The sequence below is a fragment of the Homalodisca vitripennis genome, chromosome 6, assembly GCF_021130785.1.
Source record: "Homalodisca vitripennis isolate AUS2020 chromosome 6, UT_GWSS_2.1, whole genome shotgun sequence".
NCBI lineage: Eukaryota > Metazoa > Arthropoda > Insecta > Hemiptera > Cicadellidae > Homalodisca > Homalodisca vitripennis.
The window spans coordinates 117,275,290-117,297,510 of NC_060212.1; the positions used below are offsets into that span (position 1 = coordinate 117,275,290).

Below are 22,221 nucleotides of genomic sequence, written 5' to 3' on the forward strand. Positions count from 1 at the left end.
TAAGTTACACCAAAAGAAACATGTGTTTCAGGACTGAAATTTTACCTCTTCTTTAGGTGTAAAATATTAAACAATAAGTTCATATTAAACTTGACTTGTCATTGGGTTAGTTAGCTTCATTCCATTTCATGCAGCATTTATCTGACCACCAATGTTAGGTAGGAAACTGCCTTTTTCCATATTGTCTTTGTGTTCTTACACTAAATTTACATAGTGTTTTCTTTTTTTCTTGTTTATGTATTCCCTATTGCAAGAACATGTTACACTTTAAACGTGTTTTTTATAAGACATAAGTACAGTTTTGTTGCTTGGTTTTTAACAAGATTTTATATAATGATATTTTATCTTCTAAATGCAGTTATATTTTCTACTTACTCTCCTGATTTTCTTAGATGAACCCGACAATAGAGATTGACACATTCACAAAATTGTCATTTTCATTTTCTGAATCAGAATGTTTTCTATTGTTACTTGTAACTTGTATTAATAGTCGACTAAGGATATCCTGTCTGTATAAGGTCCAATTGATTGTATGGTTTTATGATTAGTTAACTAAAGTTTTAAATTTTCATATGTTAAATCGTAATTGTTTTAAGATGTATTAATGTCTTAAAAAATGAAAAAGTATTATCATATTGCTCATTCTTTAGCTTTATATATTTTCCTTGTCTGTGGTTAGGTATCCACTGTTTCGTTTGCGTACGACAATTTTAGATTACTCTTATACTAGTCACAAGTGTTAAAAATAAAATATTGAGAATATTGTGTTTTAGTGTTACTACTATTTTTTGTTATACTTAGACTTGGTAAGTTGTAAATTATACAAATTTTATGTATTATTTGAGTAAAAAGTTAGAAATATAACATACAGTTGACAAACTTTTCATAAAGAACTTGGGATCTTTATTCAGTTTGTTTCCCAATTTATTTATTCTGTGATATTCTCATTGCCATCAAGGTTGCCCATAAGAGCAATTAAAAGATGTTTGTTAATGATCAGGCAAATCCCACGGAGTGACGTGCACTGTCATTGAACTCAATGTTCCCTATATAGATATGAAGCTTTCCCCTATAGATTATTTGATGAAAACCTTTTCGAACACAAAAAATACAAAGAAAGACAAAAAATATTTTTTTGTTAAATAACAAATTTGTCATAATATATTTTTTATCAGTTCAAATATAGGAATAGCAAAATAAAAATTTAAAACCCCAAAAATGCTCTAATTATTTCTATTGTAAAAATGTTGATTGATAATACACAAGGTATTATTTTTATAACTTGTACTTATTTTCTAATAAATAAATATGAGATGTTTGGCAAACATCTAAGTTTCCATGGGAGGTAATTGTTCAGGTTAAAAGTCAATCTTCATTTAATACTCCCTTCCCTCCAACCAGAATGTAAAAAAATTAATACCAAAGTACCCCATATAATTTTATAAATAAAGATGCAAGTTAAAAAATATCCCATATAACAAGTTTTATTGTGGAAAAAACATGTAAATACGCTCAATAATAACTGAGCAATGAAAAAAGCAGTCTTACATTGCTTTGATACCAAGGAACTTGTATTGGCAAGACTGAAAAAATTAATTCAGATACTTCATTCTAATTCAACAGTCGGGCGGTGTTGCCAACCTATAATATCCTTATCAATGTAATCTTTTATGTAAGCACGGGTAAAATTTATAAACAAAAAAGAGTTTGTCAATTGTATTACAATATGAAAATGTATTTTAAAAACTTTAATCTGAATATGAATGTTAGTAGTTTTTTACATGAACTCTATTACCAAAAAGTATCTATTTTTGTGTATATAAGTGAAATAAGTTTTATATAAGAAGTTTTATATTAATCTCACCATAAAATTATACACAGTAAATCATATTTTTGTAACGCAGAGGTATTATCAGAATCACAGACTTAAAGTGTCAACTTTAGTTGTTGATGATAGATATTATTTTGTTCCAGTGTTACTAATATGCATTTTTTTGATCCATTTCTTATGTGCGTTTGCTGATGTGTTATGAAGCATTATCTTCCTGTAATAGTTTAAAAATATTATTCAAGCTAACGAATTAGGAGTCATATGTATATGTTTATATATATATATATATATATATATATATATATATATATATATATATATATATATAAACATATAAACCAATAAGTATTTAACTGGAGTATACTGGATGGTAATTATAACGTTAAACTTGTGAATGCGTACTTTAACCCTTTTAGTGCCAATGTCTTTATATACGGATGTTTGAAAATTTACCGAGGAATGCCAACCTTGGTATATGTGGATGTTGTGATAACTACCAAAAAATGCCAAGGTAAATTTCTACTGCATTAATATTTTTACGTGTCATAAACTTTTTACCCTACGAACAATCAGAATGAACAAAATTACAGGAAAAAATATTTATGGCAATTTTGTAAGATGTTTAGTCTAAACTAAAAAATATATACTGTAATTTTTTTTATTTTCAAATTAAATTACATTTAAATATATTTAAAAATAAATTTCATTTATATAATTTAAATATAAATATATTTTTTATAGTTTTTATGAAAGAAATTTTTTTTTCTGCTAACTTATTCTAAAGGAAGTTTCACTTATTCAGAACTCAGTGATAGCCTGCGGTTTTATAAACTGTTTCTAAATATCAGGAGCTTAGATTAGACCTACGAGAAAAAGTGAAAACTTAGGTTTACGCAAAAACTAATGTTATATTTACAATTTTGTGGATAATAAGATAGTTTGTGGTGTGTGTGTACAATTTTAGTTATTGTTTATAGTAGTATCATTTGTTTTAAGGAAATATTTTCAATTGTTATTTTTCATTTTAAAAAAACTGAAAAAATCAGCAGTGTGTGCATATTTTCTGTTATAAACAAATTGTCACTAAAGAAAAAAACAAAAATGAAGAGCCTATTTAAAACCATTTTGAATTTATGGTTGTAGTAAAATCGCTAAAATAGGCTTTGCATTTTTCAGCAGCACCCCGAGAGAAATCTCTGGCATTTTTGGACAAACTTTTTTATCATACCCCGGCACTAAAAGGGTTAAAGCTATTGTTTTGTATTTCATTATGAATCATTTAAAAATGATAGCCATTCAGACTTTTGTAATTAATATTGTAAACAGCACATTGTTATTGTTGAAATTACTGTTTGGTATGGCATGGAAATCCTCAGGTACACAAGAACGTTGCAAGGCTCCCACTCATCTTTCATTAATCACCTCACGCATTGTTGACACTTTCTTGAGTGTTTTTTTAATGCCTCTATGTGTGTGGTCTGTGCAAATTGAAATGCCATGGAACCTTATGCTCCTTGTTGGGCACTAGATGATTTACATGTTGTGATATAATAACATAGTACAATACAAGTTGGTGGAAATTTATTGAACTTTAGTTTCAAAGTACTGTAGTTTAAAACGATAATTGTCGGTATGGCCAGTGACAGACTAAAATTCAAGTGCTGTGTTTCTCTCTACACTTATAATATAGTGGGGTAGTGAAGTGATGTTTGCTTAATTTCTGAGCTAACATAAATTTTACTGTATATAATGCAAATCTCGTTTTTGACATTTTATTAACCCTTTGAGGTCTCAATAAAAATTGCTTCGACTGTCCTCAGGTCGTATTTAATTTCTGTTAGTTTACAGTTCTTTGACAATACACAAATGCAAGTTTTAAATCCCTTTTTCTGCAACTTTTGTATTTTTTTCTTTTTATATATCAATGTAAATAACCTAAAAAGAATGTTTACATTATTTTATAGTATTTTTTTATAACTTTAAGTAACATTTAAAAAATATAAAAAAGAAGTATAAAAATATAAAAACATAATGTTTATTTTTTTATACATATGTAATAAACCAAAATTACATGAATACAGGTGAAAAGGCACTAGGATCTCATCAGATACATGTTATTCATTATATAATACTATATATATATATTATAATTTTGCCTTAGTCCAGCCCTAGGCCTACATTGGGCAACATGTCTAGCTCTTCCTCTTAGTCTACTAGTTTGTAGCCTAGGTCTAACTCTATTATTTGCATCTCCTTGTCCTACTTCTATCACATTATCCACGAATTGATCAAATTCTTCCCCATCATTACCTAGTTTCCAATCTAAACACATCACTTTCGTCGTCTAGGTTACCGGCGACTAGGTTACCGTCATTTACCACAATGTTTTCAGAAGAATTTTCACTATGATTCAACTAACAATCACTATCACGGTCTTCTTCAATAATCTGTTTTTCATTTTGGATACTAATTTCACTAAAAATACTATCACAATCATCTAATTCATCTAATATTTCGTCATCGTCAGTAAAACTTGTACTTGGACCAGCCATATTTGTAAACACGGCGCAAGTGCAGACGTCAGTTGTCTTCTATTTTCACTTTCAATGCCTCCTAAATCGTGAATAAAGATCGTCGTAGCATTCACGTAACCAAAATAGAAGTACAAAGTACCGAATAACTCAAATACCAAACAGCAATAGGTTAGAAATGGACAAACAAGCAGTGACATTATCCGGTCGACCTATTGTCGACATGCGAGCGTTCAGCGAAACTGCCGCGGTCGACTTATAGTCGACGACCGACCGCAAAGGGTTAATGTATACAACGTGAAATAAAAATTAACTTGAATTATCCAGTCATAAATGTGTTACAATAGAACAACTTCTATAAACCGGTACATCAAATCATATTATCGGTCGAGTCAAAAATGAATCCCAAATCTCGAATCCATAAATTATATTTTTTGTTTTCTGTGTTTATCTTTGTGCAGTGGCATGTGTCTGATGTATCCCTGAGGGGATTCCTGATATTAAATAAATATGTTCCCAGTTTATACTAAAGTTTTATAGTAAATATGGTAAAATGAGAGTTTAAATCAGAAGAGATTTTGTTTTATGAAAATGAATTTGATCACAAACCGACAATACTCACCTCAGCAGTAAAGTCTCACTTAATGAGTCACAATAAACTTTCTTATTTCCCAAATACAAGTGGCAGATGAGAGAGTAGTTTTAATGTAAAGAAACATCTCGTTTTACATTATTGTATTACAAATTTTTATGTTGTATAATATATTCAAACTAGCTGAGCAGGAATAACATGAACATTGATCTGCATATGACACATGAGAGGAGTGTGGCAGCAGGTCAAATGTGAATTTTCTTCTTATAATTTGTCAAAGTTTACAGACTAAACTATTTATAACGCTTTGCTCTCAGATCAAGTGCTCTGGCTTCACCTATTGAGCTATTTTGTACTTGTTGATTTAACCAAGGATACTATTCACTGTTGTTTTAAGTTTTAGAAACTTCTGGTGCCAAACTAGTTAACATTGGTTCCAAACGTTCACCCGATGATTTACTTGTTTATTTATTGTTTTATGTGGCTGTGTGTATCTTTTATACTTACCCAAATTTACAATAAATTTTTACGAAAATGCTTTTGTGTTTGCAGTGCTTCTGTAGAATTTCTATTAAATATCCTACCTAACTCCTCCTTACCTCATCCTATTATGATATCAGTATTGGTTCTTTGAACTAGTCCATACTACTGCCAAACCTTTAAAAATTCAGTTAAATAATATACTGTAAGGAAAATACGTATTCCAAACTCATACTATTTATTGGAATGAAAGTGTGTAATGGTCCTATAAAAATATTAACTTAAAATAACGGTTCAAAGTATAAATATTAGAGTAAATTTGTTCATAATGTATTAGTTACAGTTTTCCCTTTGCAATGCCAAACAAATAAGATAAACTTTAAATCTACACCGGTTCACGATTTAAACCAACATGTGAAGATGTTGACAGTTATATTATAAATTATTTACCTTCAAAATGGTCTTTTGATGATCTGCAGGATTTACAAATAATGCATTTAAATTTAAATGGGAATAAGTGATAAGAACTTCTAAATAATGTAACATAGTTTTATTATACAAAATCCAATGAAACTGTAATAAAGTGATAATAGTGTAAAGCAAAAGTTTACATAGTTAACAAATTTAAATTAACATATATAACTAATAAAAACAATAAACAATCTCAGTAAACTAGTGAAAATCGTAGTAACAACAAAATATTTTCACTTGATAAAAATATATTAAATATTTAAAGCTATACTAATCCTAAAATGACATTATCTCCTAAGTGGTAACACGACCAAAGAGTTTGCAAGGCTATGAACCAGGAACTTTTAGATTTGGTGTTAGCTGTCATTCATTATGATAGTTAATTATTAAATAATGAGAAGTAAAATGCACAAAATCTGTCATGAGTGATTCTATTAAAAAACTATGAATTGATTGGCAACTACATGAAACAGTTCAATGACGATTACAGCACTTAAATATCCCGGAATTTATCATGAAAAGCATTGTGAGTTTGTTATATTGTTTTCCAACCTTAATTAACTTATATAAGTAGCAATATATCTGAGATTTGAGTAAGTTAAAATAGTGCAAATTAATACATACTTTGTTTGATTTGTGCAATATATTTTATATATGATATTTGATCTTGGTAGAGCCTTCTAATCATTATTAGATTGTACTAAAATTTACAAAATACAAAGAACATTCTGTAATGTTTGAATACTAAAACGAATCACTGTATTTTAATGTCAAATTATGTTAATCTAAATATTTTCAAATATGGCTAAAATAAAAAACAAGGCTAAAAAATTATAGATTAAAAGCTTTACGTTTGACACAAATACATAAAATTTAAAATAAACAATAAAAAACAAAAGAAAAAGTTTAATATATATAATTTAATCTCTTCTAGCGTAAAATCTCTATTGTATGATGAAGGGACATGGATAGTGAAAATAACTTAGTGGATAATGTATAAAAAACAAAAATTTGAAAAGAAAGACTATAAATAACGTTTTTGCGTAAAAAGTATATATCTAAACTCTAAAAACACATCTCTGCATAGAACAACAAAACAAATCAGCAATACAAATATAATTTCAAATTATAGCTTCCTTTCAATATGTATGTACGTTTTTATTTTTGTTGGCATAAAACAAGTGTGCTTGACACAATCTATTTAGATTCTTAAAAATGATAGCATATTCTAAACTTTCAATGTAAATAACATATCAATATTTTAGCTTTTTTATTGAACCCGTCCAGAGAAATTAGGTACAGAAATTTTAAGACGCCAATGTATTAAATCTTGCTATGGCTCTAGTGTATTGTAAGTAGCATTAAATTTGGTATTATATTTTATAGGGTGTTGTATGGTATAAATAAATGATAGGGTGATGATAAATAAGTTAATCATAAATTATGAATTAAACGGATTCATTTTTATTTTCATTAGCAAAAAGTATGTCCAGAACCTCATGGGCTGGTAAAGTTTAAACTACATATTTCAGTGTTTACACAAGGAAAGTTATGAGATAAGCAATATTTATAGAGAAAGAAAACAATTGTCTTTTGATGGAGTCTTGTAAGATGAGTGGTAACCCTCCGAATGGTTTATTTATACCTAAACTTATGTTGTTTTGCAGTAATTTATAGAGTTTAGATATATACTTTGTATGAAAAAGTTATTTATAGTCACTTTTGCAAATGTTTTCTTTTCTATCGCCCACTAAGTTATTTCACTACCCATGTCCTATATTTTGATCACACAAAAGAAGACAATTGTCTATTTGTGCGTTGGATATTTCCATGGTACAATAAACACCAAAAATAAAACCACAAAATACTACTGAGACTACAGTGAACGCACTAAGGTGCAAGAGAACCAAGGAAGTGCTGACAAGCCATAGCTATTTGTGCGTTGGATATTTCCATGGTACAATAAACACCAAAAATAAAACCACAAAATACTACTGAGACTACAGTGAACGCACTAAGGTGCAAGAGAACCAAGGAAGTGCTGACAAGCCATAGCTATTTGTGCGTTGGATATTTCCATGGTACAATAAACACCAAAAATAAAACCACAAAATACTACTGAGACTACAGTGAACGCACTAAGGTGCAAGAGAACCAAGGAAGTGCTGACAAGCCATAGCTATTTGTGCGTTGGATATTTCCATGGTACAATAAACACCAAAAATAAAACCACAAAATACTACTGAGACTACAGTGAACGCACTAAGGTGCAAGAGAACCAAGGAAGTGCTGACAAGCCATAGCTATTTGTGCGTTGGATATTTCCATGGTACAATAAAACCACCAAAAATAAAACCACAAAATGAGACTACAGTGAACGCACTAAGGTTGCAAGAGAACCAAGGAAGTGCTGACAAGCCATAGCTATTTGTACAACACTTGGTTGTGATAGAAATGCTTCTTGCACAATATTGTTTTATTGCAGATAAAACAAGAATAATGTAACAATGCGTAATATCACGTCAAAACCATGAAAGGGTTAATAAAATCCTGCTCCTGCATTGCCTTATAATACACTAAAATTTAGTGGGTAAAAGCCAAATTTCCATTTTATTAAATCTGACTACACTTATGTTAATAATTAAGAGAAATCTATTCATTTTGGTATGCAATCAAAATTTTCTGGCAATAAATTAACATAAGAGTAGCAGATAATTCAATGTTTTGGGAAAAGAGTCAAATGAACTATTGTATAGTAAACACAATTTGTTATTTTGCTATAAAATACTTTGTAGGCTTTTTGATTAATATGACTGAGAATGCAGAAAATTCTATTAATCACTTTGTTGTTAAATGCTTTTTTATTTACTTTGTTTCAAAAACTACTAATGCTGGTTTAAATACTCTTAATCTAAACATAAAATACAGTGTTTCAAATTAAGGATTTGGATTTTATTGTCAAAGTTATAGTAATATATTTATTGTTTTAATATTAGTTTTCTCTCTTAGAAGAAAAAACAACTGACAATTTCCAATTTCTATTGGATATGTGAGATTTTTTAAACTAAACAAATATTGTAGACAAATTTATTTGGAAAGAAAATCAAAAATAAAGAATTAAACAAGTGAAAGCTAGAAATGTTAAATTTTCAGAAAAATACAAATGGCTAAAGAAAACTATGTTAAGGTAAAATGATAATGATGGAAGAAAAGTTCAGTTTTGAATAAAAAATGTCCTAGAAACATGGAGGAAGACCCCAAGAAAACATTATTCCCCACAATAGGTAGATTAAACTTACTAAACTTAACTAATATAAATGTTAATTTGTTGAGCTTCAAACCAATGGTAAGTAATCAGTTACCAAATTTATCCAAGCACTCAGAAACACCAGAATGCAAAGATTGCAAATTCCTCCCCATGAACACAACCATTGTGTTATTAGCTTATTGGTACATCACAGTTTATCGTGTTGACATTGGAGGGAAGATCAGCCACAAAGATAAGGAATAGAATTGGGCCCAGAATAGAGCCTTGAGGGCAATCCTATGTCACTTATTCTCCAGTCAGAGTACAATGTGTTACAAAACTCTTTCATTACTATTCTTTAGAATCTTCGATTAAAGTGGGATTCAAAAAGACTGGGCAACACCTCTAATCCCATATCATTCCATTTTGTTAAGAAGGATAACTCTATTCATATTATCAAAGGCTTTAGTGAAGTCACAAAATATGGATAGCATTTTATTTTCAATACTGCAGAATCAGAATAATTTTTATTGTCATTTTCTTTACCGAATTGATAAAATCAGACAAAACCACACATATTACAATAAAGTATAAAATACAATGTACATTATTAGATAACTAATCATTATAATCTACCTCTGAATTCACTTAGTGGGTAAAAGACTTGAGAGGCGAGCCATGTGGAAATTTTTTTAAGCGTTCAATCTAATCAAAATCTAATACTCTCAATGTTTCAGGGAGTTTGTTAAAAAGCTTGATTTGTAAATATTTATGATTCTTACTGCATTTAGTAAATCTAGTTGTATGCATAACTAAGTCAGCGTGTCTTGTGTAATAATTATGTATGTCATAAAACTTGTAAAATAATCTAAATTCTCTCATACATAAATTAATTTTGAAAAATAAAAATTTGTGGAAGAATCTTAATATTATTACTAGTAAAATATTTACTATTATATTTTGGGTTATTCCTGCAACCCAAACAATACAAAATTCTTACAGCCCCCTTATGCCATAAGAAAATTTTTTCTGCACCTCCACCATTACCCCCATAGTATATTTGGATACAACAAATGAGAATGAAAAAAGCTAAATTATGCAATTTTAATCAAGTTAATACTAACACAGCTCTTAAGTTTGTGTAATAAAAAACAAACTCTCAACAACTTTGAAATTAAATGATTTATATGGTAATATCATATAAACTCATGATCTAAAGTGGACCCCTAAGCTGTATATCGATTCTATAAATTTTAGAATTGCGTGTACTGTAGACAAATCTTTTCAGAAGCCATATTGCTCTTTATTAAGAATATTGTGCTCTTTAAGAAAAGGTAATAGCCTATTAAGTCTTTCAAGTATATTTGAAAAAACTGATTATATGAAGATAGGACGAAATAAGATTTTAATTTAAAAAAGTGAGCCCCCTGCATTATGTCTAACTTAGGTTAGCATGGATATGTCAAAGAACATTTTAGACTAAAAAATAATGACGACATTTAACAATACATTAATCGCTATTACACATAAAACTTCAGTCTTACTCCTTACCTGCTTCTAAACAAAAAATAAAAACAGTCTTGCAACATTCAAACATCAGCTTAATTTTATGAAAAAAGGACATACTATGCTGAAGTACAAGTAATTAACAAACTTCCACACTTAATAAAATATTAAGAATGTTCCAATAAATTTAAAATTCTTGAAATTTATTTTGAACACACCATCTTATTCTATTGAAGAATATATTAATGAGCAGGGTTAATAATTATATTTTAAGCTAGTTATTAAGATGTTAAAAAATTTAATAGTTATAAAGCGTTTATAAAATACGATACCATTCTTAGTGTATCATATATAATTTTATGAATAAGAAACATATAATTTTATATCTTTTCTTTCCAGGGAACTCCTCCATTTGATGTTCGAGCTTACTATGCAAAGCGAACCAGTGGGTCTGCAACTTCAGTCATTAGTGCAAACCAAATCGGCAATGAACCAGAATCTGATTAATTTTGAAAGAAAGTACTGTTATGATTTTTTAAATGAAAACTTGTCTTTTGTTCAAATGTTATCAAACTATCAATTGTTTTACTTATTGTTCTTTGTTGATTTAAATTATTAAAAATTGTTATATAATACAAAATAATATATTATTTCTTAGGAATTATCCGAATATCACATTGCTTATTTGCCTTATCCTTTACACTGTAACACTGTCATACTACTACGTCCAGTTTCTGTAACCCTCGCCTAATAGGTCCAAAAATGTTGAAGCTGTTGGGAGGTATAACTTAAAAATGGTTTTGCTCAAAACTTTATACTTTTAAATCTTGTTGAACGTCACAAAATAAATTGGCCAGTGGATTTTGGAAATTAGTGTATAAATATTCTACATCTATGTACCAAAGTATTAGCTACATAAAATATAATTTTGTTTTGTTTTTTTGTTTCTTTTTTTTGCTGTGAGGTGAGTGAAAAAACTTAATATATCTGAAAATATTGAGAGTGGATGTAATTAGTGGTGGATTTGAGTTCTCCTGTCACAGCATTCTATAAAATAAGTACCACATGTATACAACACATCCAGCTGGAAATGGATACTCGCATCTCTTATTCTAGCAGTTTAAAAATGTGTAATGGTAGACACGTGTGTACTTTGCATATAACCATTTATACATCTGTAGTTTGTAAATTATTGAGGTAAAATAGACATTTTTACAGTCAGGCCCGTTATTCAGACCGCTTTTTACAGACAATTTTAACGGGCCTCCTCATCACATGTCTATTTGAAGAGACCGTGACAGCGTGGAGCAGTGGTGGGACATGGTGGACCTGGCTGAATATCTTTTTCGGACCCGCCAATGCTGAGTACGGCCTTGATTAAAGTAAATACTGGGTGTCTTAAAATTCCCACCCCTGCTATTAACTTTCTTATGAATAGAGATTGAGTGGTTTACTTTGGGGGATGTTTATATGACCAACTAAGGAGTTGTCCTCCTCCGTAGACTAATGGTTATAGTCTCAGCTCTCTAACCGAGAGATCATGGGTTCAAATCCCGCGGAGGTCCAATCGTGTACTTTGTACTTTAATAAAAATTTAAATCAGTGCACTTCAAAGCCGGCATAGCTGACGCTGAGGCTTAAATGAGATAAAATAAAGTTTTTTGATGTATGAAAATGTTTAATATTCCCTCAAAATGGGGTATTTTGAGGGTAAGTAAAACATTTTAAATATGAACCACTAGCAAGTGACACCTCATATCCAAGGTATTTAAAAAAGAAAAAGAATGGCACAAACTAGAGGTATCAATGTCACTCTATCAAATTTGGTGGCCAATTCAAGTTTGAATTGTTTTATAAAACTCCCACAGTTTAAGTTAAATTTAAAGTTATTGCAAGGCAGATAAAACATTCACTGACTAGTTATTTTCAGAACTTACAACACGAAATCATAAAACAAGTTATTACAAGAATCAACAACCATGATTAACATAGCATTTAATAGGTTTTGTTTTGTATCACTGAAGTCCATTTGGAAGTACTGGGAATAGCAATAGCTGGTTTTGTCATGTCATCTCTTATTGGTTACCAGTTAGTATGTGAGACACATTCAGTCTGGTTACTTTGTCAAAGTGGTCTGAAAGCATCTCAAATACTTGCTAGGAGTTCCCATTCAAAAATTTTAACTTACCCCCAAAATACCCCATTTGGGGGAGTCAAAAAATGTTTATACATAAAAAAAACTCGTCAGTGGTCATACAAACATCTCCCAAAGTAAATCACTCCATCTCTATTCATAATAAAGTTAATAGGGGAACTTTTAATACACCCGGTAAAATTTCATGTTCAATACACTTCAGGGAACATTTATATCTAGTAAAGAAAAATTGTCTTAGCTTCAGACTCAAATTTTTGTCACTGTACATAAAAAAATAAAAAGTGTGAAAGATAAATTTCAAGTAGAACATTCATAAAATATACAACAAATTTTATATAGTTTAAATATACAAAGTAAAAGTTCTTTGTGCAGAGAGAATAAAAGAGATACAAATTTACACTAAGTAAGGTTTTCATTATTCCACAGTTTTTCATTTAGTATGATAAATTCATTTAACTTTTGTAAAATCCTGAAGCATCTTACATTTATACTAGTTATGTTTAGATCTACAATATTTTATATCATTATCCTTAATATAGGAAGAAACATTGAGTTGAGCTTCCTTATCCTATATCCCTAAATAATGCTGATTAGTTTTTAAAAAGCGTGTTTACATGTTTTATTAGGCACTAAGTAATTTTTAGCAATATATTACATAAAACTAAAATTATATGTATTATAATACTGTTCTTTTCATACAAAAATAAAAATCCAATTGTGTATAAAATACATTTATATATACTATAATGTCTAAAGCAACTATGACAGTCAGTACCATATTTAATTTTAAGAGTTCATATTCATTTTTCAATTGTGTTACTAATTGAAGCCTACTAAAATTATACATGCACTACATGTATACTAATTACATTTAACACAATATCAAATTATTGAGTGTTTGAATATATGTACAGTAAATAATATTTTTGGAAGTTTATACAGCAATAAAATATTAACATATAATCCCTCAATACATTAATTAAATAAACTAACTATAAGCGCCAATTTGTTCATTTTAGCATATATTATTTTGAAATATTCATGTAACTGATTGAAATTATACACATATCAATTTTAAAAAAATGTGATGTTAATTCACAATTTTTGTTACAATGAATATCGTACGGTACTAATTTTACATGTGGATTAAATTCTTTATATCGATATATAGCTCTAAATACAGCATATCTACAATTCCAGTAAAATAAAACTTAGTTTCAGACTATGAATTCCGAGAAAATAGTTCGTCAATAAAAAATCAATTCATATTTAATTTTATTGGTAATTATGAGATACAAATTTAAAGTTCATAAGACTATACATACTATTTTATATGTATGAAGTACATTCTATTTACATTCCATTACTATGTTTATATACAATATTAAATACCACCTTGGCAAAACCTTTACGTTAAAGTGCGGTCAATATCGTAACGATTCTCCCTGTACAAAAGCACCAACTATATGCTTGCAACTGGCCTAGCAGCTAACCGTGTATGGTTGCCAGGACCGCGTATACGCAGGATATGACCAGAACAGAATTGTGCAGCTCAGTGAGGCACAACACTGTGAGGTTTTTCAGCGATCACAACTGTGTCTCTCTCGACAGGACCAAGGCTGGCGGACGAGTCCACTTGATGATCGTCTCCGGTGAACGGAACAGGAACAGCAGCTTGCTGAACAGATCCTCCTCCAGTACAAAGTCGTGGCTCTCTCGGACAAGATAGATGTCAAGGCAGAGCTGAAGCAGTAATTAAAAAGTATATGAAAGAAAATATTTATTTAAAAAACTAACTCTCGAAACAACCATAACCTCTATTGGAATTAAAAGAATGATCACGTAAAAGAATATTTTCAAAGTTTACAAATATTGACGGTATATGATTAATTGACAGTATCTTTTTTTAAAAAACCAAACAAATTTAGTGTGCAAGATTATACAAGACATAAAATTGATTTTAACATAAAAACACAGCTTTATTTTTTAAGTAAAAAAAATAACTGAACTAATTTTTGAACAATACTACCTATCACGATTAAAAATGAACCGGATGAGAATAAATTTTAAAAAGGCATTAAAACATTTCTGTTAAGGGGACTGTTACCCAAAAAATAAATAAAATAATAATTTTTTTTTATTTTTCCTTATTTTTCTTTGGAATGTACTGATTTCATTGCAGTAATTTGTTTTTTCCTATGATTACTATAAGTTGGTAAAAAAAATATTATTGAAACCCTTGTATGTCATTTTTCGACACTAACTGAACATCAGTCATGTTCCACTAACTAACACTTTCATATATTTCACCCCACATCATTGTTTTGCTGTATTTAACTTTTTATGTTGGCTATACTGTCTAGCATCTTTATTTCAGGTTACTATTATTACTTTTAAAATTAAAATCTGTCTCGGGTAAAGTAAAACTTGAGGATGGTAAGGGATTAGGTGGGCAGGGTAGGCTAAGTGAGCCTAATATTCAAAAACTGCAGACCTATTATGGCCTGGCCATAAGGCGAAATGTGCAGAGTGTTGAAGAGATGAGAAAGGCAATATGGGCAGTGTACTTTCACACGATGTCATCAAATGATAAACCTACTCATCAGCTATCCCCTAAAGACAATGAGACATGGTGTAAATATAACCTGAGTTTACTGACCAATGAAATGTATGACCATGATAAACATTTTCACATCCCTGAGTGTGTTATGAGTTTTATAAAACCCATATTCAAAGACCTTTCAGAAACCAAACTGTTGGAGCGTTGTTTGAAAGGGAAAACTCAAAACCAAAATGAGTCATTGAATAGTGTCATTTGGTCCCTAATACCAAAAATAACTTCTGTAACTCTGCCTACCATTAAATTTGGTGTTCACTCTGCAGTTTTTAGCTTTAATGACGGCTTTTCTAGTAAATTACAAGTTTTGGAAGTATTAAACCTACGTCCAGGGAAAAAGTTTGTAAAAGCGATGCAGCGCCTAGAAATAGTGCGAGTGAAGGAAGCGGATAAGAAAGTTCAAGAACTAGAAAAGAAAATAAGGAACAAGAGAGCTTTGAAAAGAAAACCTTTGAAGACATGTTTACACAAAGTGAAGACCCAGATAATCCATCCTACAGCTCAGGAAACTACTAGGCTATTGTAGTTAAAGACATTTTCTTCGATTCCCGTAAGTTGGGTTTTTTCTATTTAGATGCAAGTTTTCTCAGCCATTTATGAACTTAGACCTCTCAAATTTTTACCACTTGTACTTTGTACTATAATCTAGGTCCTGACCAAAGGGTTTTACAAAATAAAAAGTATTATCTTAGAAATAAAGTATTTTTGGTGATTTTTTTAGTTTTAGAAAGTTGAATTTTTTTAAATTGGTTTTTTAATACTAAAAGATGATAAATTGTAATTTTGGTTGGTCATGAACTATAAAAAGGTGTGCTTTAAAAGACAAAAAAAATCAAAGCTCTATCATGACTCATTATTTTAGAAACCTGCATTAAGTTTATATGGACTAAGATAGGCGTTATAACAGTTCCCTTAAACAACCCTTTTTACTCTCTTCATGAGTTTTTGAGTAGTTCTAAATAGTCTAAAATAATTATGATCTTTTACATGTAATTATTTGTATTTAATATTTGACAAAATGTTTATATACTTTTACAACATTGTTATAAATAAATATAACTGAATAATATAAAAAACCTTGCAAGAAAAAAATACTTTAGAAGTAAAAGAATGAAAAATATGTATACAACTACAAAAGTAATATGTTTTGTATGTCAACATTGTACACTAGTTTTCGTTTATATATCACTACATCTTAATTATTTGTATAAAGGCTTATTACTATTAAGGCAAGAGAGATTTTATGTTTTAGTTGAAGATTAAATTTTAATACTACCTGAAAATATAATATCAATATAGTTTGAAATATGTGATCGGTAATAAAAGTTGCACTATTTTTAATGTAAAAAGCAGACTCGTAGGGAATTTTTGTTGCACTATAATAAAGTGAAGGGTACTGCGGTTGCCTCTCTCGCTTTAGTGTCACCCTACAAAAAATATGACGTGGCTATCTAGTCTGACCTTGATTTTACTGACATCACAGAGAGATGACATAACATTATGTAAAACATATTGATATAAAGACACAGATATTAGATCCGCTCAAACTGTACTACTCTTTTCCCCAGTGCTTTTTATCACTCTATCGTAGCATAACCCACTAAAGCTAAATCAACGATAAACAGGCTAAAAAGTTGCACAACAAATGATTCTGTGGCTAACATTCCACCTAGTTATGAATGTGCTGCTGAATCTCAGTAAAACTAATGGTAATCTTAAAAAAAACATGTCAATACCACTTACCTGCAAAACTCGGTCAACATAGGGCATATCAGTGAACATGATTATGTAGGACAGTTTGCTGAAAATGGGTCGGGAAAGTCTGTACACCAACAAAACCATGCCAATGTACAAACCTACAAGTCTGGAACAAAACATATAATGTTCCATAAATAATGGATACTAAAAAATAAAAATAAAACCTTGCACAGATAATACAATTGTTTTTAAGCATGTCGATAGACTTTTTTTATTAACTTGTTTATAGGCATGTTTTTAATTAATGTAGATTCTGACATTAATATATCTTTTAGCACAAGATTATTATCACTGACAGTAATCTTTGAATGGCATTTGATATGTGAATTTACTAATGACTTGTCCTTAGAAGTATTCCATGGAAAAAAGGTTATTATTTAATCCAGTATTGAAGAAAGAAAGGTGCTTTGACTTTCACCACATCGTAAGGGTGAAGTTGCGGCACTAACCGAAAAAAGGTCATGAGTCCGATCCACGGGGAAGTCAATAACATTTTTGCAAATTTGTTGAAATATTACAATTTTGTACTGCACTCACACCAAAACAATGGTTATAGAAGGGTGACAGATGTATGTTTCTCATCAACCACAAAGATGAAAGGTTACAACTATTTTTAGAGAGACTATAACCAGTTTTAATAATATATAACTGATTAATACTTTGACTTTCAATGATACTGTAATATATATATATATATATATATATATATATATATATATATATATATAAAATTTCAACTAACTATGTTAACAGAGATAGATATTATTACTATCCCACACAAAACTTAACATAGCTACTAGTGGCAATAAGTTCAAAACTAAACCAAATCAACTCTTATTTTATCAAGAGGGATGGAAAGTCAACAAACCAAGTGTATGCAAAAGTATGTTCTCACCATCCATATCCAGTGCTACGATAAAGTGCACTGTAACTTAAATCTATTATTTCTACACAGCACTACTTAGTTGAAGAGAAGAATCTAAGTCGTAACAGGTATGAACGCAAAGATGTCAAGGACTTGCACCCAAATGCGGATTTATAAGAGGTTAAAGGAGTTGCAAACTGGAAAATTAAATCAAGTTTGAATATCTGGCTGCTTTCAATGCAAATTCAGAAATTCCAACTGACATACATATCAACTTTATTAGGAACATTTTTTAAATGAAGCAAGAACAGTTATTGTGTATTTATTTATATTCTGTACTTTGCCACACTTAAGATAACAATGTTTTTTTTCAAATCTAATACAAATTAATATCTTTCATAGCAATGACAAATTTATTCTTTTTTCCACCTTTTGGTAGAGCAATTATTATAAAATTCACAAACAAGTTGTCAGTGGGTTGCAAATTTTTTCGACAAATTATAATTTACCACTGCTTGCACCCATTTTTCCCCCTTAGGACAAAAAGCTTGGAAAATTGCACCTACTCCTATAAGGACTTTTGAGTTGCTTCCGGAGTGACAGGATATTCTGGATGGGTAAGTTTGGGAGTAGGGGTCGCTTCCTGTCAAGATTCATGAGGAAAACTTACGGCACTAATCTCAAGTCATGTCCCCTCAGAAGAAGGGGAAGTCAGCTCTGAACCAGCCTCTCCAGTCAAATCAGGCAGGGGGTGGCAGCCCTTATGTCTAGGATAGGAAAAACCTTTGACTCTTAGGGATCGAACCCTACCAACTCCAACAGTCATCTCCCACAGTACACTAGACTTATCGAACTACCCTTGCACCCCAGAATCTCGACATTTGCGGTTAGTGATGTGTCGCACCTGGACATCCATTAGGTTGCTCAGATTTAAGAGACATATCAGTTTTTGCTGTACTTAGTGTGGGTTCAACTGGAAGGTATAAACCAGCCAGAAGTGAACCCCCTGGGTGAGCTTGCAACCTTAGCCATGTTTGCAACGTTCATGTTTCGAAATGCATTGGACAATGTCTTTCATAAAAAGTTATTTTTTCATAAACAAGTATCACGTTCGCCAACTATTCTTTTGACTATATACAAGAGTCATGTGCGCTTAGAAAACCAATCGAATCTGGAATCAAAATCTGTCCAAAGAAATTTAAAATAGTCGGTGACGAAGAAGCTCAAAATGAACTGTTCACATTGTTCATACATCAGAACAATGAGGTGTCTATCTACATCAGAGACACCTAGACTATAAACAAATGTAACCCATTATTGTTCTTATTGTCTTATCAGGTGCACAACTGAGAGCACTACAATGTTTCTGACACGATCCCAAATCATGTTGGAGCAACCGAGTTTTCTACACATAACGTAGAGCAATGGTGGGAAGGGTTGACTCAATATGAATATAAGTTCATCTTCCACTCTGTGCAGTGTCTGAAGTCTAACACTGTACAGTATTAGCAATAGCTCACAAAAGTGTAGATGAACTACAAACAAAATAGACTACATTTCCTTTATAGGTCCAACCCACATACAATATTCCTAACAGAGCATAAATTATAAACAGTAAATACATTTCCTACTACTTGAACATCATTAACGTATAAAAGTACACATTTTCCTCCTGAAAATTACTTAAAATAGTGTATAAAGACATTGCACTACTGGTATCTGAATAAATGATTTATTCCACCAAACAATATCTAGAAATATTGCAAGTTTACCCAACTATACAGGACACCTCACTTTGGTGAATTAACTGTCTTTAGTCATCATTTCAGGAATACTATACAGGCTTATGTGAGTTATAATACTGTATGAGAACTTAGTGTATAACAACTGTTCAATGCTGTAGCGTTACGGAGACGTAGGACAACTGTCATAAGGAAAATTTTCAATTTTATAAACGGTAAGTACTTGGGAAACACCAAAGTATCTGAATACAAACTTATTGAGGCTTCTTCAGAATTCGACATAGGAAAAGAAATATTTATTAGGTATAAACTACAAACATATAGTCAGCTTATCCATCTCTGATACTTCATCTGAGCTACTGTGTGAATCTATTTTATTAAAGAAGTTGTTTTTTCCACTCAACGATAATTCCAGATCAAAACACTCATATGTAATGACTGACTTAAAAACTATTTAAAAGTATATCACACATCATTTATGAATAATGATATACCGAGATCTGCAGTATGAGAGTACCACTTGCATACAAAAATCTTCAATAATTTTCAATTTATTTGTTTACCACAATTGAAGTTCCAAAAAGCACATACAACAGAGCAATTTTATAATGATTCACTTTTATCAAATCATTCATCAAAAATGCTTCATTGTTTTTCTTTTGTTGTTGTATGCACATATACTGATTAGACATACAAAGTATGAGAATGAGAATGAGAATGAGAATATCTTTATTTACAATCTTTGAGATTAGAAACAGTGTCATTAAATACATTAACATCAGGAAAAGGTTTTTTGAAGATACTCCTTCCAGTGTGTAGAATGCCGGTCTAGAAGCCATTGATGTAGTGCTATCTTGAGTTCCTTTCCTCTTTTGGACAGCAGGTGAGGTGGTAGGAGATTGTGGAGCTTCATTCCCATATATGATGGTTTTCGCTCATAAATGCCTCAGACGATGTACAGGAAGGCTGTAGAGGTGTACATTTCTGGTGTTTGTAGTGGTGTACATCATTGGTCCTTGGAAGATTCTCCCCATCAGCGTACATTATTACTTCTTGAATGTAAAGCGAAATGACAGTGAGAATCCTCAAAGACTTGAATGCCTCTCTACAGCTCTCCAGAGGGTTTGTAGTCCCGCCAGTGTTTCTAATACATTCTTTTGTATGATAATTATCCGTTGGAGATTTGAAGCAGTAGTTCCACCCCAGGCAGCAAGACCATAGCGCAGGTGAGACTCAAAAAGGGAAAAGTAAGTTATTTTTGCTGTTTTCAAGGCTACTGAGAGAAAGAATTTGCTTGATGACAAAGTGACCAGTGTTGAGTTTTTTACTAAGATTGTCGACGTGATTAATCCAATTTTAGTTCGGTATCCACTGTTACTCCAAGAATTTTAAATGATCTTCAATACTGACATCTGGAATGGTTGGACTATCTGATGCTCTCCTTCCAAAAGCGATCTGGTTAGTCTTTGATGGATTTACTACAAGGTCATTTCCATAGCAATATTGGATGGCCATGTTGAGAGCTGTATAAGATGAGACCGCAAGGCCATCTGCTGAACGTTGGGTCAGAAATAAGGTAGTGTCGTCCGCATACATTAGAGGTGTGCAGTAGTTTCCTAGGTGTTGGGGTAGATCATTGGTAAAGAGAATGAAAATCAATGGTCCTAATACGGAACCTTGTGGCACACCTCTCAGCACTGGAAGGACTTTTGATCTGACTGCCTTTGTGATACCATTTGATGAGTGGTAGAGCTCTACTAGTTGGGTACGACCCTTTAAGTAGCTCTCAAACCAATTATTTGCTGTCCCTTTGATTCCAAGCAATTCCAATTTCTTCAGAATGATGTTGTGGCTGAGGCAATCAAACGCCTTACTTAAATCAAGAAACAAAGCTGTGGTCAATTTTCCCTCTTCAATGCTGTCTGTCACTGATTCAATTAGTTTGATCAATGCCGTTGTAGTTGACTTCCCTTTTGTAAATCCATGTTGGTTTTCATTTAAGAGATTGTGCTGAGCGCAATGGTCCAGGAGTCTTTGAAGAACAATTCTTTCACATAATTTTGAAAAATGTTGAAATCAGTGAAATTGGTCTGTAGTTGTTTGCATCATGTTTGCACCCACTTTTAAATTTAGGGAATACTTTCGAAATTTTTAATTTTGAGGGGAATTGACCCTCTTTAAAAGATTTGTTGAATATGGCAACCAATGGGGGGGCTAGTTCGTCAGCACAAAAATTTTAATACTTTGGAAGAAATTTCATCAATACCGGCTGAATTTTTGAATTTGAGGTTTTTAATTGTATCTTTAACCTCTTTGAATGCTCGTTTTGGTCATTGTTTCCATTAATGCTGTTTCATGTGGTTCCACAGATTCCAATTCCTTCTTCTCATCCGCTGGGATTGTTTTGTAGTGTTGTTTCTGCCATA

The 22,221-nt window shown here is 31.0% G+C and overlaps 2 protein-coding genes across 8 annotated transcripts in view; one reads left to right on the forward strand and one right to left on the reverse strand.

Moving 5' to 3' along the window:
- Positions 1 to 11,322, forward strand: part of LOC124364793 (eukaryotic translation initiation factor 4E-binding protein Mextli) — a 99,284-nt gene extending 87,962 nt beyond the window's left edge. For all 7 annotated transcript variants that reach the window (XM_046820548.1, XM_046820545.1, XM_046820549.1 and 4 more), the window contains one exon: positions 11,058 to 11,322. In XM_046820548.1, coding sequence (XP_046676504.1) covers positions 11,058 to 11,165 — 108 coding nt within the window. In that variant the 3' untranslated portion in view covers positions 11,166 to 11,322. The remainder of the gene's footprint in view (positions 1 to 11,057) is intronic.
- Positions 11,323 to 12,350: 1,028 nt separating this feature from the next.
- On the reverse strand, positions 12,351 to 17,825 carry LOC124364795 (piezo-type mechanosensitive ion channel component-like). The gene is made up of 2 exons (XM_046820554.1): positions 17,174 to 17,825; positions 12,351 to 14,556 (listed from the first exon to the last, which is right to left on the reverse strand). The coding sequence occupies exons 1-2, from the start codon at positions 17,318 to 17,320 to the stop codon at positions 14,401 to 14,403; spliced, it is 303 nt and encodes a 100-aa protein (XP_046676510.1). The 5' UTR covers positions 17,321 to 17,825; the 3' UTR covers positions 12,351 to 14,400.
- Positions 17,826 to 22,221: the final 4,396 nt, after the last annotated feature.

What these genes read in the sequence shown, in the direction of transcription:
- LOC124364795 (XM_046820554.1), bottom strand. Translation starts at nt 17,320, where the DNA reads ATGGAACATTATATGTTTTGTTCCAGACTTGTAGGTTTGTACATTGGC. An exon ending in ATGTTGACCGAGTTTTGCAG is followed by an intron (nt 14,557 to 17,173) that starts GTAAGTGGTATT and finishes TTACTGCTTCAG; the next exon opens with CTCTGCCTTGACATCTATCT.